The 16,017-nt window shown below is 41.0% G+C and overlaps 1 protein-coding gene across 1 annotated transcript in view; it reads left to right on the top strand.

Moving 5' to 3' along the window:
* The window catches only part of LOC120064772, a 99,904-nt gene that overhangs the window by 46,330 nt on the left and 37,557 nt on the right, over window positions 1–16,017 (top strand). The window contains exons 41-57 of the mRNA XM_039015376.1: window positions 148–243; window positions 447–518; window positions 602–688; window positions 863–1,009; window positions 2,533–2,642; window positions 2,782–2,983; window positions 4,270–4,454; window positions 8,368–8,505; window positions 8,706–8,754; window positions 9,841–9,930; window positions 10,139–10,234; window positions 10,424–10,495; window positions 10,577–10,663; window positions 10,833–10,979; window positions 14,224–14,393; window positions 14,526–14,664; window positions 15,884–15,975. Of these exons, the coding sequence (XP_038871304.1) occupies window positions 148–243; window positions 447–518; window positions 602–688; window positions 863–1,009; window positions 2,533–2,642; window positions 2,782–2,983; window positions 4,270–4,454; window positions 8,368–8,505; window positions 8,706–8,754; window positions 9,841–9,930; window positions 10,139–10,234; window positions 10,424–10,495; window positions 10,577–10,663; window positions 10,833–10,979; window positions 14,224–14,393; window positions 14,526–14,664; window positions 15,884–15,975 (1,979 nt within the window). The remainder of the gene's footprint in view (window positions 1–147; window positions 244–446; window positions 519–601; window positions 689–862; window positions 1,010–2,532; window positions 2,643–2,781; window positions 2,984–4,269; window positions 4,455–8,367; window positions 8,506–8,705; window positions 8,755–9,840; window positions 9,931–10,138; window positions 10,235–10,423; window positions 10,496–10,576; window positions 10,664–10,832; window positions 10,980–14,223; window positions 14,394–14,525; window positions 14,665–15,883; window positions 15,976–16,017) is intronic.

Raw genomic sequence — 16,017 nt, 5'->3', positions numbered from 1 at the left:
TGTTACTTTTGCCCTGTCCTCACCTCTCCCTATCTCAGTACCCCTTCTCACCATCTCTCTCTCATTCTATTACTCGTTTTTATCCTTTTAACCACCTGTTTTGATGTTATTTCAAAGTGATTGAACTCTTTTCTCCCCATGCTCCAGGTGTTGCAGCTGCAGTCTCTCCAGTCCTACCAGAACAAGGCTGTTCCCTCTGCTGCTCTGCTCTTCGTCTACATGGACAGAGCCCACTCACTGCCTGTGAGTCACCTCTGACCTTTCACCACTTCACCTCTGTCACTGAGCTATTTTGAACTTTTGAACTCTGGCTTCAGGTTGATGTCTAGTTTTGGCAGCTGTTATATGTGTTATGCATAAATGTTTATATGTTTGATTTTTTTTATTTGCTCACCGTCAGTGTTTGATTTTGACTGTTGTATTGTTTGATCCCTGTTTGTTTGTAGTTGAAGAAGAGTGGGAAGGAGCCAAATGCTGGAGCTGAGCTTGTTCTGGGGGAGACAACCTACAGAACCAAGGTGAGAAACCGTACATGTAGATCTCAAATGCATGACTTGTAACAGGATCTGCCGTGAAAGTCAATTTCTCTGTCTCTCTGAAGGTGTGTGATCGTACCAACTCCCCCCAATGGGAAGAGGCTTTCTACTTCCTGGTTCGTGACCCCAGAGAGGAGATTCTCATAGTGAAGGTGAGAGTTCAGTCTGCTTCAGGATGGAGGCTCTAAACATGGATAATGTTTAATTAAAACATAATGTCACTCACTGTAAACATCTTGCACAATCACTGTTAAATGCAATTCATCCACACAAACCTACCCTTTTACCTTTTCCTTTCTAATCACTATTTATTTATCTTTCTCTAGCTCTCCAGTGCTTGGGATCAGGCGATGGGTTCTCTGGTGGTACCAGTCAGAGAGCTGCTGTCAGAACCAGATCTGGTCCTGGATCAGTGGCTGAGACTGGATGGAGCCTCACCTGACAGTCAGATTCTACTGAGGGCTGAACTGAAGGTGAGACACACTCTTGCACTTACAGTACTTTAGAAACACTATCTTACTCTGTAGGAGGCGCTATAGAACCCCGCGCTATAGAACCCTGTTCCGCTAGCGGAACCCCTCACCAACAGCCAATGAAATTGCAGGGCGCCAAATACAAATCAACAGAAATCTCATAAATCAAATTTCTCAAACATACAAGTATTAGGCACCATTTTAAAGATAAAATTCTTGTTAATCCAGCCACAGTGTCTGATTTCAAAAATGCTTTACAGCGAAAGCTCCACAAACGATTATGTTAGGTCACCACCAAGTCACAGAAAAACCCAGCCATTTTTCCCGCCAAAGAGAGGAGTCACAAAAAGCACAAATGGCGATAAAATGAATCACTAACCTTTGATGATCTTCATCAGATGACACTCATGTTACACAATACATGTATGTTTTGTTCGGTAAAGTTCGTATTTATATCAAAAAATCTTATTTTACATTGGCGTGTTACGTTCAGTAGTTCCAAAACATGCAGTGATATTGCAGAGAGCCACATGAATTCACAGAAATACTCATTATAAATGTTGATGAAAATTCAAGTGTTATGCATGGAACTTTAGATACACTTCTCCTTAATGCAACCGCTGTGTCAGATTTCAAAAAAACTTTACGGAAAAAGCATAATCTGAGAACGGCGCTCAGAGCCCAAACCAGCCAGAGAAATATCCGCCATGTTGGGTAGTCAACATTATTCATAAATAGCATTATAAATATTCACTTACCTTTGATTATCTTCATCAGAATGCACTCCCAGGAATCGCAGTATCACAATAAATGCTTATTTTGTTCGATAATGTCCATAATTTATGTCCATTTATGTCCAATAGTTTCTTTTGTTAGGGCGTTTGGTAAACAAATCCAAAAGCGCGATCTGGTCCATTCGGACTAAATGTTCAAAAAGTTATATTACAGGTCAAAGAAACTTGTCAAACTAAGTATAGAATCAATCTTTAGGATGTTTTTATCATAAAAGTTAAATAATGTTCCAACCGGAGAATTCCATTGTCTGTAGAAAAGCAATGGAACGAGAGCTACCTCTCAAGTGAAAGCGCGTGACTGAGAACAAGGCTGTAGGCAGACCCCTTAGTCAAACAGCTCCCATCCGGCCCCCCTTCACATGAGCAGCCTGAAACAACGTTCTAAAGACGGTTGACATCTAGTGGAAGCCTTAGGAAGTGCAAAATAACCCATATCCCACTGTATATTTGATAGGGGTGAGTTCAAAAACTACAAACCTCAGATTTCCCATTTCCTGTTTGGATTTTTTCTCAGGTTTTTGCCTGCCATATGAGTTCTGTTATACTCACAGACATCATTCAAACCGTTTTAGAAACTTCAGAGTGTTTTCTATCCAATACTAATAATACTATGCATATATTAGCATCTGGGACTGAGTAGGGGGCAGTTCACTCTGGGCACACTATTCATCCAAAAGTGAAAATGCTGCCCCTTATCCCAAACAAGTTAAATGTGTTGTTCTTCTACAGGTGCTGTGTCCCAGGAAGTGTGAGATTGATGTGGAGAGGGCAGATCAACCCAGAGCTCGAGCTGCCTCTACTGCTGAACAGAGACTGGAGAGAGACACAGTGCAGCAGAGGTAGAACAAATGAGAGTGTACTAATACAGACACACACACACACACACACACACACACACACACACACACACACACACACACACACACACACACACACAAGATTAACCAATTTCTCTGTTCTTCTACCATGTCTGCTCAGGTCTAGTTCAGGGGACACTCCCAGTGTTCCATCCCCCAGCCCTTCCTCTATCCCAGCACCAGTACCAGAGCCAGAGGAGGCTAAGAGGGTAACAGTTACTGAGATGGTAGCTGAGAAGGTACCTGAGGAGGTCACTGAGGAACCCAGTCTTCCTGGAACACTCCCCACACACACCAACCCTAAGCCCAGCTTTGGCTCTGAGGTGAGAAGCAGTGTGCCAGTGTTTTATTTAATTTAATTTATTTCACCTTTAGTTAACCAGGTAGGCCATTTGAGAGCTGCGACCTGGCCAAGATAAAGCAAAGCCGTGCGACACAAACAACACAGAGTTACACATGGAATAAACAAACGTACAGTCAATAACAATAGAAAAGTCTATATACAGTGTGTGCAAATGAAGTAAGATTAGAGAGGTAAGGCAATAAATAGGCCATAGTGGCGAAATAATTACAATTTAGCAATTTAACACTGGAGTGATAGATGTGCAGAAGATGAATGTGCAAGTAGAGATACAGGGGTGCAAAGGAGCAACAAAAAAAATATAACAATATGAGGATGAGGTAGTTAGGTGGGCTATTTACAGATGGGCTATGTACAGGTGCAATGATCTGTAAGCTGCTCTGCCAGCTGATGTTTCGAGTTAGTGAGGGAGATATGAGTCTCCAGCTTCAGTGATTTTTGCAATTCGTTCCAGTCATTGGCAGCAGAGAACTGGAACGAAAGGCGGCCAAAGGGGGAGTTGGCTTTGTGGATGACCAGTGAAATATACTTGCTGGAGTGTGTGCTACGGGTGGGTGCTGCTATGGTGACCAGTGAGCTGAGATAAGGCGGGGCTTTACCTAGCAAAGACTTATAGATGACCTTGAGCCAGTGGGTTTGGCGACGAATATGAAGCGAGGGCCAGCCAACGAGAGCATACAGGTCGCAGTGGTGGGTAGTATATGGGGCTTTGGTGACAAAATGGATGGCACTGTGATAGACTGCATCCAATTTGCTGAGTAGAGTGTTGGAGGCTATTTTGTAAATGACATCGCTGAAGTCAAGGATCGGTAGGATAGTCAGTTTTACGAGGGTATGTTTGGCAGCATGAGTGAAGGATGCTTTGTTGCGGAATAGGAAGCCGGTTCTAGATTTAATCTTGGATTGGAGATGCTTAATGTGAGGCAGGAGCCAAGGAACCAGGCTCTGAGGGTTGGCCAGTCCTTTTCTGGCTGTGTCGGGTAGAGATTCTAAGAGTACATGGCCGTCAAGGCCAGATTGTTCTTCAAGATGTTCATAGATGACCAGCAGGTTCAAATAATAATCACAGTGGCTGTAGAGGGTTCTACAGGTCAGTACCTCAGGAGTAAATGTCAGTTGGCTTTTCATAGCAGAGCAGTACCATTTACTGTGTGAATAAGATATTTAATACTATGTATTGTGTGAATCAGGTTTTTCATGCTACAATGCTGTGTTTTGTACAGTCTTGTTACTAGTGTTTGTTTTTAGGGTGTGCTGAGAATCCACCTACTGGAGGCCCAGAATCTAATCGCCAAGGACAACCTGATGGGGGGCCTGAAGAAGGGCAAGAGTGACCCGTACGTCAAGATCAACATCGGAGGGGTCAAGTTTAAGAGTCATGTGATCAAGGAGAACCTCAACCCCACCTGGAACGAGATGTTTGAGGTATGGAGGTTTTCAGTAGCAATATTTGGCATGTCATTAAGTGAACCATCCATCCTGTCTAACAGAATATGGAACAAAGCCAAAGTGACAATATTGCAATTTGTCATTAATAATGCTGATAGTACTGTATAGCAAAAGATAAAGAATACGATGAAGAGTAAGAAGAAGATATCAGTCTTCTAAAACACCAGAGCTGAAAAATAGAACACCGAAGGGGAGAAGTGTTAAGGGTAAATTAGAATGAATACAGTGTATTTTCACATAGCTGAGGTACAACAACTAGCCTGATTACAGTTGATGCGTTCACTTAACTCAGTAGTAGAGTCCACAAGTGACTGTTGACACAAAACCCAATCTTAAATTCAAATATGCACTATGCAGAAGTCGCTCTGCCATTTCCTGCGTGCAAAAATTCTAGCAGTTTGCCTAATTTCAGTTTATGTGACAAAACAAGCAAGTATAGTGTAAAGAATCACTGTACCATCTAAACAGCTGTGAAATATATTTCACGTAACCAAAAATATTGTATTTTGGGCTTGTTAATATCTAACATTTAAAGTGTTTTTATTTTATAGAAACAGATCTTGCCTCTCTCACGTCAGCAGGAAGCAGATTGTGCAGTCATTCTTTCTATCTGTTCTTGATTATGGTGATACTATTCATCAATGTGCTGCTGCCACTACTCTTAAACCCCTGGATGCAGTTTGTCATAGCACTCTTCGTTTTATCACAGGAGACAGTTTTATTCTTCATTACTGCATTCTTTACCAAAAGGTTGGCTGGACCTCTTTAAAGTCACGTAGATCACATCATTACGCTCTTTTTGTTTACAAAGCCCTGCTCCATAAGCATCAGACTTACCTAACATTACTGTTAAGATTTCAAATGACAAGTTATCAAACTCGTTCACAGAGTTGGTTTTTAGTCCTTTGGTGTCTACAGAGTTAGGTAAATCTGCCTCTAATTGCCTTGCACCCTGTTTGGAATAATCGCCAAAAGACATTTGGATTGGATACTTGGAAGGCCCTAGGTCAATTCAGACAGCTGACAGAGGATTTTTATAATGAAGAATGTGTTGGTTTTAATTGACTGTGTTTTGTATCTTAATGTGTACATTGTCTATATTCGTTTTTTTCGATACTTGCCTGTTGTATGTGCTTGTTTTTGTATCGTGCAGGGCTCATTTGTAGAAGAGAGTTAAGTCTCAATATGACTTCCTTGTTTTAGGTCTTTGAAGCTGGTGTACCAAACCGAAAGTAAAAGACACAAAAACGAAACTTAAGAACGGGAAGCATAGAAATAGTGACACACATTTCTATGTGATTTTGGCTGGGTCGCCCAAAAAGTTACATAATGCAGCTTTAACATTTACCTTGATGTTTTTCCATAGTCAATTGTATTTGGTCCTCTCCTGCATTTTCTTTATCTGTTTCTTTTTGGCTTTGGATTTCTCCCACTCGAGCCATTGCCCCTCGACCTTCTGTCGGTTTGCTTCGGTCTTCAGGAGCTTGGTCCTCTTCTTTTCTTCCCGCTCTGCGCGGGTCTCACCAACGTAGTTTCCCAAACACCAGTTGTAGACCTCCTTGTCTCCTTTTTGTACCTATTGTAGTAGGTGTGTAACATTTTCTTCTGTTTTTCTCCTTAAAGTTGCACTATGCAGAAATCGCTCTGCCATTTCCTGGTTGCTAAAACTCTAATAGTTTAGACCACGTCTGCCTGTTATTCGTTTGTGACTGCATCCAGCTTTCTCAGCCGGTCCTCCTCCCACTCTCTCTTCATCTCGCAGTGTCTCTGCTCTTCCAGAATCCGGGTCTGCTTGGCTATCTGTGTCTTCATCATCTTCTATCTCTCCTCCCTTTGTCTCTCTTCCTCTCTCTCCCACTCTTCCTCCTGTTCTTTCTTAATCTCGTCCCACCTTGCTCTCTCCAAGGTGTTCTGTCTTAGCTCCGTCATCCTTCTATCCTTCAACTTTTCTTTCTTGGTAATTTTGGGATGTTTCTTTCCCTCCCTATCCTTCTCTAGCTTTCTCTGTCTCGCCTCTCTCTGTCTATCCAACCCTTGCCGCCTCCTTTTTTCTCTCTCTCTGTTTCTCAGTATCTCTCTCTCTCTCTTTGTCCTCATCTTTTAAATTGCAAATATGTCAACTATGATACAAAACCTGTATTCAACCCAAACATGCATTAATACCTACGCTATCTGTTAATATATCTCAACAATAAAAACAACACAATTTACTTGAAATTCTAATCTGAATAGCTTTCTGTTAAATGGAATCCTTGAAATCATCGGCATTGTGATGTCATCCCTTATGTCAATGCCACAAAAGACCCATACATTTCCTGACCTTATTTGCCTTCGAGTTGAAAATAAATGATTTGACACATTTTAAATATTTTATTTGAAAGTTGCTTAAAAATTCTTAAGGCTAGGCGTTCCGCTATCTTGACACCTGTCGGCAACATCCGGTGAAATTGGAGGGCGCGCAATTCAAATAAATAATCAGAATATTAAACATTTATGAACATATAAGTATCTTATATCGGTTAAAAGCTTAAATTGTTGTTAATCTAACTGCATTGTCCGATTTACAATAGGCTTTACAGCGAAAGCATACCATGTGATTGTTTGAGGACGGCGCCACACATCAACATATTTTTCAACCAGGACAGGCGTCATAAATTCACAAATAGCGATTTATTAAATCACTTACTGTTTGCAATCCAAAGGGTCCCAGCTATAACGTGAATGGTTGTTTTGTTAGATAAAATCCTTCTTTATATCCCTCAAAGTCAGTTTAGTTGGTGTCATCGATTTCGGTAATCCACTCGTTCTACCTGCAGACAAATTAATCCCAAAAGCTACCACTAAACTTTGTTAACTTCTTATGGCTGCAGGGGCAGTATTGAGTAGCTTGGATGAAAGGTGCACAGAGGTGCCCATATTAAACGGCCTGCTCCTCAGTCCCAGTTGCTAATATATGCATATTATTATTCATATTGGATAGAAAACACTCTGAAGTTTCTAAAACTGTTTGAATTATGTCTGTGAGTAACAGAACTCATATGGCAGGCAAAAACCTGAGAAGTTCCACTTCCTGTTTGAATTTTTTCTGAGGTGGCAGATTTTCAACCAAGCTCTCAATGAAATTACAGCGAGATATGGATGAGTTTTCACTTCCTACGGCTTCCACTAGATGTCAACAGTCAACAGAACTTTGTCTGATGACTCTAATGTGAAGGGGGGCCGAAGGAGACAGGAATGAGTAATCACTGCCACGAGCTGATCACGCATTCACCATGCGCCTTCACATGAGGAGGACGTCCGTTCCACCGCTCTTCTGAAGTCAATCTAATTCTCCGGTTGGAACGTTATTCAATATGTATGTTAACAACATTCTAAAGATTGATTCAGTACATCGTTTGACATGTTTCTACTAACTGTTACAGAACTTTTGGACATTTCGTCACATTATAGTGGAGGCGCTTTGTGACTTTGGAATTGTTTACCAAAGGCGCTAACCAAAGTAGCTAATTGGACATAAATAACGGACATTATCGAACAAATCAAGCATTTATTGTGGACCTGGGATTCCTAGGACTGCATTCTGATGAAGTTCATCAAAGGTAAGGAAACATTTATCATGTATTTTCTGGTTTCTGTTGACCCCAACATGGCGGCTAATTTGGCTATTGTTCTGAGCTCCGTCTATTGTTAGCTCTGCATCCGCTGTAGTCTCTCTTTTATCTAACTGGGGGCTTTGTCTGTGGAAAGTCTGGAAACTGTTCTTTGTGGAATTATGTTTCATGCAATCTATTGCTTTCTGATGAATAGGAGTAGAAATGTGAACTTTCTACACAATATTCATATGAAGTATTTATGACATGTTGTCTGTCAACGACTGTCATGACTCCTGCTCTATAGGTTTACTTATAGTTTCCTCTCTAAGTGTTACAGTCAATGTGATGTGTTTCCCCAGACGGTGATGACCCCACAGTCAGATCAGGAGGTCCAGGTAGAGCTGTATGATGAAGACATGGACAAGGATGACTTTCTGGGCAGGTGAGAGGAGCTGCTCTGCGTTCCAAATGGAACCCTATGCCGTATATAAAGTGCACTACTTTTGACACTAATTAGTGCACTATGTAGAGAATAGGATGCCATTTGGTCTACATCCAGGTTGGGTCCTGTATTTTTGTTAGCCATGTTGTTCCCTGTCAAAGTGTTTGATTTCTGACTGTATTTTTCCCTCCTGTGTACAGGTGTAACATCAGTATGAGAGACATCATACACTCCCAGTATACAGACCAGGTAATGCTTACATCTCTCTCTGCTCGTGTACAGCTAAAGACCGTGCTGTTCAGAAAAGCTTTCAAGGAACTATGTTAATTCTGTTCTCCCAGTCAACCGGATCTGACAACTCGTGTATATAGCTTTGATTGTTGTCTGCATACAATGTTGTGTGTTTGTATTGTTTTTAGAATTATACTTTTTATTTTGTATTATTTTCTTCAGAGCCTTGGGTGTGATAAAAGCACTTTACAAATTAAATAAATGATTATTATTATTAAATCATGTCCGCTGTACTCTCTTACATCGACTCACTCAATGTGTGTAATACTTTTAGTTTCTGTACACTCTGTCTGATGTGTGTTTATGTTCCAGTGGTACACTCTGTCTGATGTGTGTTTCTGTTCCAGTGGTACACTCTGTCTGATGTGTGTTTCTGTTCCAGTGGTACACTCTGTCTGATGTGTGTTTCTGTTCCAGTGGTACACTCTGTCTGATGTGTGTTTCTGTTCCAGTGGTACACTCTGTCTGATGTGTGTTTCTGTTCCAGTGGTACACTCTGTCTGTGTGTTTCTGTTCCAGTGGTACACTCTGTCTGATGTGTGTTTCTGTTCCAGTGGTACACTCTGAATGATGTGTGTTTCTGTTCCAGTGGTACACTCTGTCTGATGTGTGTTTCTGTTCCAGTGGTACACTCTGTCTGATGTGTGTTTCTGTTCCAGTGGTACACTCTGTCTGATGTGTGTTTCTGTTCCAGTGGTACACTCTGTCTGATGTGTGTTTCTGTTCCAGTGGTACACTCTGTCTGATGTGTGTTTCTGTTCCAGTGGTACACTCTGTCTGATGTGTGTTTCTGTTCCAGTGGTACACTCTGTCTGATGTGTATTTCTGTTCCAGTGGTACACTCTGTCTGATGTGTGTTTCTGTTCCAGTGGTACACTCTGTCTGATGTGTGTTTCTGTTCCAGTGGTACACTCTGAATGATGTGTGTTTCTGTTCCAGTGGTACACTCTGTCTGATGTGTGTTTCTGTTCCAGTGGTACACTCTGTCTGATGTGTGTTTCTGTTCCAGTGGTACACTCTGAATGATGTGTGTTTCTGTTCCAGTGGTACACTCTGTCTGATGTGAAGTCAGGTCGTCTTCACCTGGTACTGGAGTGGGTACCAACAGTATCACAACCAGACAGACTGGATCAGGTCAGTTCTATTTCTCCACTTGTCTCTACAATGTATATTCATTTTACACCTCATCTCCCTTCTCTGTAGTTTTCCAGTGTTATTTTCCAATATCCTAACCTCCCCTTATTTAAGAACCCCATCCCACCTATCTCACTCTCATTTGAATACTTTTTAACTTTTTGATGACCTGTTCTGTTTCTTATTCCAATGTGATCCCATGCTCCAGGTGCTACAGCTGCAGTCTCTCCAGTCCTACCAGAACAAGGCTGTTCCCTCTGCTGCTCTGCTCTTCGTCTACATGGACAGAGCCCACTCACTGCCTGTGAGTCACCTTACACCTCTTCACCTCAGAAACTGTGCCACTTCGTTTGAACTTTGGCTATGTGTTGTTGTCTAGTTTTGCAGCTGTGATATGGGTTATGCACAGATGTTGATGGTTTATTTTGTCTAGTTGCTCACAATCAGTGTTTGGTTTTGACTGTTGTATCGTGTGGTCTCTGTGTGTTTCTAGTTGAAGAAGAGTGGGAAGGAGCCAAAGGCTGGAGCTGAGCTTGTTCTGGGAGAGACAACATATAGAACCAAGGTGAGACAGTATCCTTAGAGCTGAAATGCATGACTTGTTATTGGATCTGCCGTGAAAGTCAACTTCTCTGTCTCTCTGAAGGTATGTGATCGTACCAACTCCCCCCAATGGGAAGAGGCTTTTTACTTCCTGGTTCGTGACCCCAGAGAGGAGATTCTCATAGTGAAGGTGAGAGTTCAGTCTGCTTCAGGATGGAGTCACTAAACATGGATAATGTTTAATTAAAACATAATGTCACTAACTGTAAAAAATCTTGCACAGTCTCTGTTAAATGCAATTCATCCACACAAATCTACCCTTTTATTTTCTAATTCACACTTTATTGATATTTCTCTAGCTCTCCAGTGCTTGGGATCAGGCAATTGGTTCTCTGGTGGTACCAGTCAGAGAGCTGCTGTCAGAACCAGATCTGGTCCTGGATCAGTGGCTGAGACTGGATGGAGCCTCACCTGACAGTCAGATTCTACTGAGGGCTGAACTGAAGGTGAGACACACTTCTATATCCTCTATGGTCCTCTACAGTGCCTAGAGAAAGTCTACACCCCACTTTGATTTCTTCACATTTTATTGTGTAACAAAGTGAGATTAAAATTGATTGAATTGTCATTTTTTGTCAACAATCTACACAGAATACTTGATTTGATTATTATTTTTTAAATATGAGTACTAAATATAACCCTAATATACCTTGATTAGATAAGTATTCACCCCCCTGAGTCAATCAATACATGTTAGAAATACCTTTTGGCAGTGATGACAGCTGTGAGTCTTCTTGGGTAAGTCTCATAAGAGCTTTGCACACCTGTATTGTGCAACATTTTCTTATTATTCTTTTCTAAATTCTTCAAGCCCTGTCAAGGTGTTTAGGATCATGGCTAGAAAGAAATGTTCTAGTCTTGCCATAGATTTTCATTCAGATTTAACTAACTTGGCCACGCAAGAACATGCACTGTCTTATTGGTAAACAACTCCTGTGTAGATTTGGCTTTGTGTTGGAGGCTAGTGTCCTGCTAAAATGTGAATTCTTCTTCTAGTGTCTGGTGTAAAGCAGACTGAAGCAGATTTTCCTATAGAATTTGGCCTGTGCTTAGCGCCATCCCGTTTCTTTTCATCCTGAAAAACTCCCCAGTCGTTGCCCATGTCAAGCACACCCTTGCTTGCAAATAAGGAGGCAGTTACTAATTTTTTTCACAGTTTTACTTTCATGCCTTCTTGAATGTTTTGGAATATTTGTATTCTTTATATTTGTATTCTTCTTTTCACTCTGTCATTTAGGTCATTATTGTGGAGTCAATACAATGTTGTTTTAAAATCACCAATGGCCTCATGGTGACATCCCTAAGCAGTTTCCTTCCTGTCTGCAGCTCAAAGCATCTTTGATGTGTCTGGATGGTTTAATAAATCATCCACGTAATAATGATTCACTTGACCATGCTTAAAGATATATTCAATGTCTGATTTGTTATTGTTAGCCATCTACCAATCACTGTCCTTCTTTATGAAACTTTCGAAAAGCTCCCTGGTCTTTGTAGTTGAATCTGTGCTTGTTTCTGGGCAACACGGACTTTCAACTACCTCCAAAGAGTTTCTATGGGATTGAGATCTGGAGACTGGCTAGGCCACTCCAGGACCTTGAAATGCTTCTTACGAAGCCACTCCTTCGTTGCCCGGGCGGTGTGTTTGGGATCATTGTCATGCTGAAAGACCCAGCCACGTTTCATCTTCAATGCCCTTGCTGATGGAAGGAGCTTTTCACTCAAAATCTCACGATACATGGCCCCATTCATTCTTTCCTTTACACGGATCAGTCGTCCTGGTCCCTTTGCAGAAAAACAGCCCCAAAGCATGATGTTTCCACCCCCATGCTTCACAGTAGGTATGGTGTTCTTTGGATGCAACTTAGCATTCTTTGTCCTCCAAACACGACGAGTTGAGTTTTTACCAAAAAGTTATATTTTGGTTTCATCTGACCATATGACATTCTCCCAATCTTCTTCTGGATCATCCAAATGCTCTCTAGCAAACTTCAGACGGTCCTGGACATGTACTGGCTTAAGCAGGGGGACACGTCTGGCACTGCAGGATTTGAGTCCCTGGCGGCGTAGTGTGTTACTGATGATAGGCTTTGTTACTTTGGTCCCAGCTCTCTGCAGGTCATTCACTAGGTCCCCCCGTGTGGTTCTGGGATTTTTGCTCACCGTTCTTGTGATCATTTTGACGCCACGGGGTGAGATCTTGCGTGGAGCCCCAGATCGAGGGAGATTATCAGTGGTCTTGTATGTCTTCCATTTCCTAATAATTGCTCCCACAGTTGATTTCTTCAAACCAAACTGCTTACCTATTGCATATTCAGTCTTCCCAGCCTGGTGCAGGTCTACAATTTTGTTTCTGGTGTCCTTTGACAGCTCTTTGGTCTTGGCCATAGTGGAGTTTGTAGTGTGACTGTTTGAGGTTGTGGACATGTGTCTTTTATACTGATAACAAGTTCAAACAGGTGCCATTAATACAGGTAACGAGTGGAGGACAGAGGAGCCTCTTAAAGAAGAAGTTACAGGTCTGTGAGAGCCAGAAATCTTGCTTGTTTGTAGGTGACCAAATACTTATTTTCCACCATAATTTGCAAATAAATTCATTAAAAATCCTACAATGGGATTTTCTGGAATTTCTTTTCTCATTTTGTCTGTCATAGTTGAAGTGTACCTATGATGAAAATTACAGGCCTCTCTCATCTTTTTAAGTGGGAGAACTTGCACAATTGGTGGCTGACTAAATACTTTTTTGCCCCACTGTATGTGGAAGACAGGAAGGGGTAGTCATTCAAAAATCATGTTAACCCCTATTATTTCACACAGAGAGTCCATATAACTTATGTGATTTGTTAAGCCAAATTTTACTTCTGAACTAATTAAGGCTTGCTTAAACAAAGAGGGTGAATACTTATGCAACAACTATATTTTAGTTATTTAAACTTTATTAATTTGTAAAAATGTGTATACATTTCTTTCCACTTTAACATTATGGAGTATTTTATGTAGATCAATGACAAAAAAAATACAATCCCACTTTGTTAAAATATAATATAATTTCATGAAATCATAAGTCCAATACAGCAAATGAAAGATAAACATCTTGTGAATCCAGCCAACATGTTCGATTTTTAAAATGTTTTACAGCGAAAACACAACATATATTTATGTTAGCTCACCACCATATCCCAAAAAACACAGCCATTTTTTCACAGCAAAGATAGCTTTCACAAAACCCACAAATAGAGATCAAATTAATCACTAACCTTTGAACAACTTCATCAGATGACAGTCATATGACATCATGTTATACAATACATTTATGTTTTGTTCGATAATGTGCATATTTATAGCCAGAAATCGTGGTTTTACATTGGCGCCATGTTCAGAAATGGCTCCAAAATAGCGAGAGTATTTATAGATAGCCACGTGAAATACAGAAATACTCATCATAAAACTTTGATAAAGATACATGTTTAACATATAATTAAAGATACACTGGTTCTTATTAAGCTACAAAATGTGAACAAATGTAAAAGGGGTGTAGTCTTTCTATAGGCATTGTATACTATCAATCAACATTTTTGAGTGTGCCATAGAGTACACAAAGCGCCACGTTATGTACTTTACCTGCAGTCTAACATTGTCTAACATTGTCAAAAAAATATTGGTAAGTTATTAGTGGCATGTTTTCATTCCAAGATCCTGAACTCGAAGATGACTGAGGGTGTTGGGGTACCACAAGGCTCTGTCTCAGGTCCAGAAACTATTACTAGTTGGAGTTACAGTGAGGAGGAAGAACCAATCACCATTGAGCAGCCAGTTACTGCGACCATTGAGGAGGACCAACACAGTGAGGTGCCCTCTGAGAAGTGAGTTTTTGTCTTGGCCCCTCCCAATATTCAAATAGTTATTATAAGTTGATTGCAATTGATATGCAAATGTATGCAGTGTATGTCAATTATAAAACCTTTTAGCATATGTGTCTCTTTGTGTGTTTTCAGATCTGTTGCAGTCTCCAGCCAACCCTCTATCTCTGAACCTGAGGAAGCAGAGGTTGTCTTTGAGGTCCCTAAAGAAGACCCCAGCCCTCCTGAGACACTCCACACACATACCACCCCTGACCCCAGCTTTGAAACGGAGGTGGGCAATCAGTATGTGGATGCCTCTGTATGCATATCATTAAGCATTCTGTCTGAATTGTATTCATAGTCAATATTTTTTCCTGTCACAATCAGGGGTTGGAACTGGTTCAGGGAACAGAACTGAAAACTGGAAAATAGAGACATTTTTCAAGAAACAGGATCAGAACCAGGAAGCAAAGTCATTAAAAGCATGGGAACCGGTTAATAACGTTATTTTACGTTCAGGGCATTTTTTCCCAGTCCCACAAAAAACACAACAAAGCGCCTATGCAAAGCCCTACCTCTGTCACTCAGAAACTTATTCCAGTGTCTGCCTGCCAGCTTAAAATCTTTGCCAGTGTGTGTGTGTGTGTGTAGGCTACCTGCCCCTCCCCCTCTGAAGCATAGTCTACAGTAGCCTACAGACGTTACAAGCGTGATTCAGAAGATAGGGAGAGAGATTTTTAATTACAGAATAATGGATGTACTTTTTCAATGCTAGTTAGGGATACTATAGTTATTCACATTGGATTTATTAACTACAAAAAGGTAAGACTTGTTTTTTTTCTGGTGACGCTCCGCACACACAAGCTTGTTAGCTTGCTAGCTAGGTCTGGTCCAATGTTAAAGCAACTCTGAAGTTCAAAGACAGTCAAAGTTCCTCCATAGAAGCCGCTCCTCCGTAGGTATAGTTCTGTAGGCCTAATTCAGATAATGCATGTCATCACAAGATGCCCAGCACTTCAAGCCATGCCTCATCCTCCACCCTCTCTCACTCTCTCCCCACCCACAAAATTTCAGTTGGATCTCACACCCTACACTTTTCTTTCCATCACGCATGTAAACAACTCACTGAGCTATAGCTTGCCCTCTCCATAGCAAGCTGTATGATTGGTGAAGTAATTTAATGTTGCGCTAAATGTAAAAAAATATATATACGGTTTCAGAGGTTTAAAAAGGAACAGAAAGAAACAATATAAACCGGTACTTTTTTGGGGTTCGAACCGGTTCAGAACTTTATTTTGCTGGTTGGAACAGTATAACGGAACAAGAAAAAAATAATGGTTCTGTTCAGAACAAAATGATTGTAAAATCATTTCAGTTCGAACCCCTGGTCACAATACACTGAAACCAAGTGTTTATGTATTCATGAATCATTGGTTTTGATATGAATTGCATGGCCAACTACAACTTTATAGCTGCAGGTGAAAGCATTGACATGTGTTTTTGACCAGCAGAAAGAGGAGCCAGAAGAACCTATCACCATCACCCAACTGTCAGTCACAACAGACACTGAGGAGCTCCAACCCTGGCAGGGGCAAATGGCAGGGTGAGCTCCATTCAACATCAGATCCAGAGAGCTTTGCATGTA

This window comes from Salvelinus namaycush, chromosome 20 (assembly GCF_016432855.1).
Source record: "Salvelinus namaycush isolate Seneca chromosome 20, SaNama_1.0, whole genome shotgun sequence".
In the NCBI taxonomy this organism is placed as follows: domain Eukaryota; kingdom Metazoa; phylum Chordata; class Actinopteri; order Salmoniformes; family Salmonidae; genus Salvelinus; species Salvelinus namaycush.
Note: the sequence above shows the minus strand (reverse complement) of the source record. Positions and strands in the feature narration are given on the sequence as shown.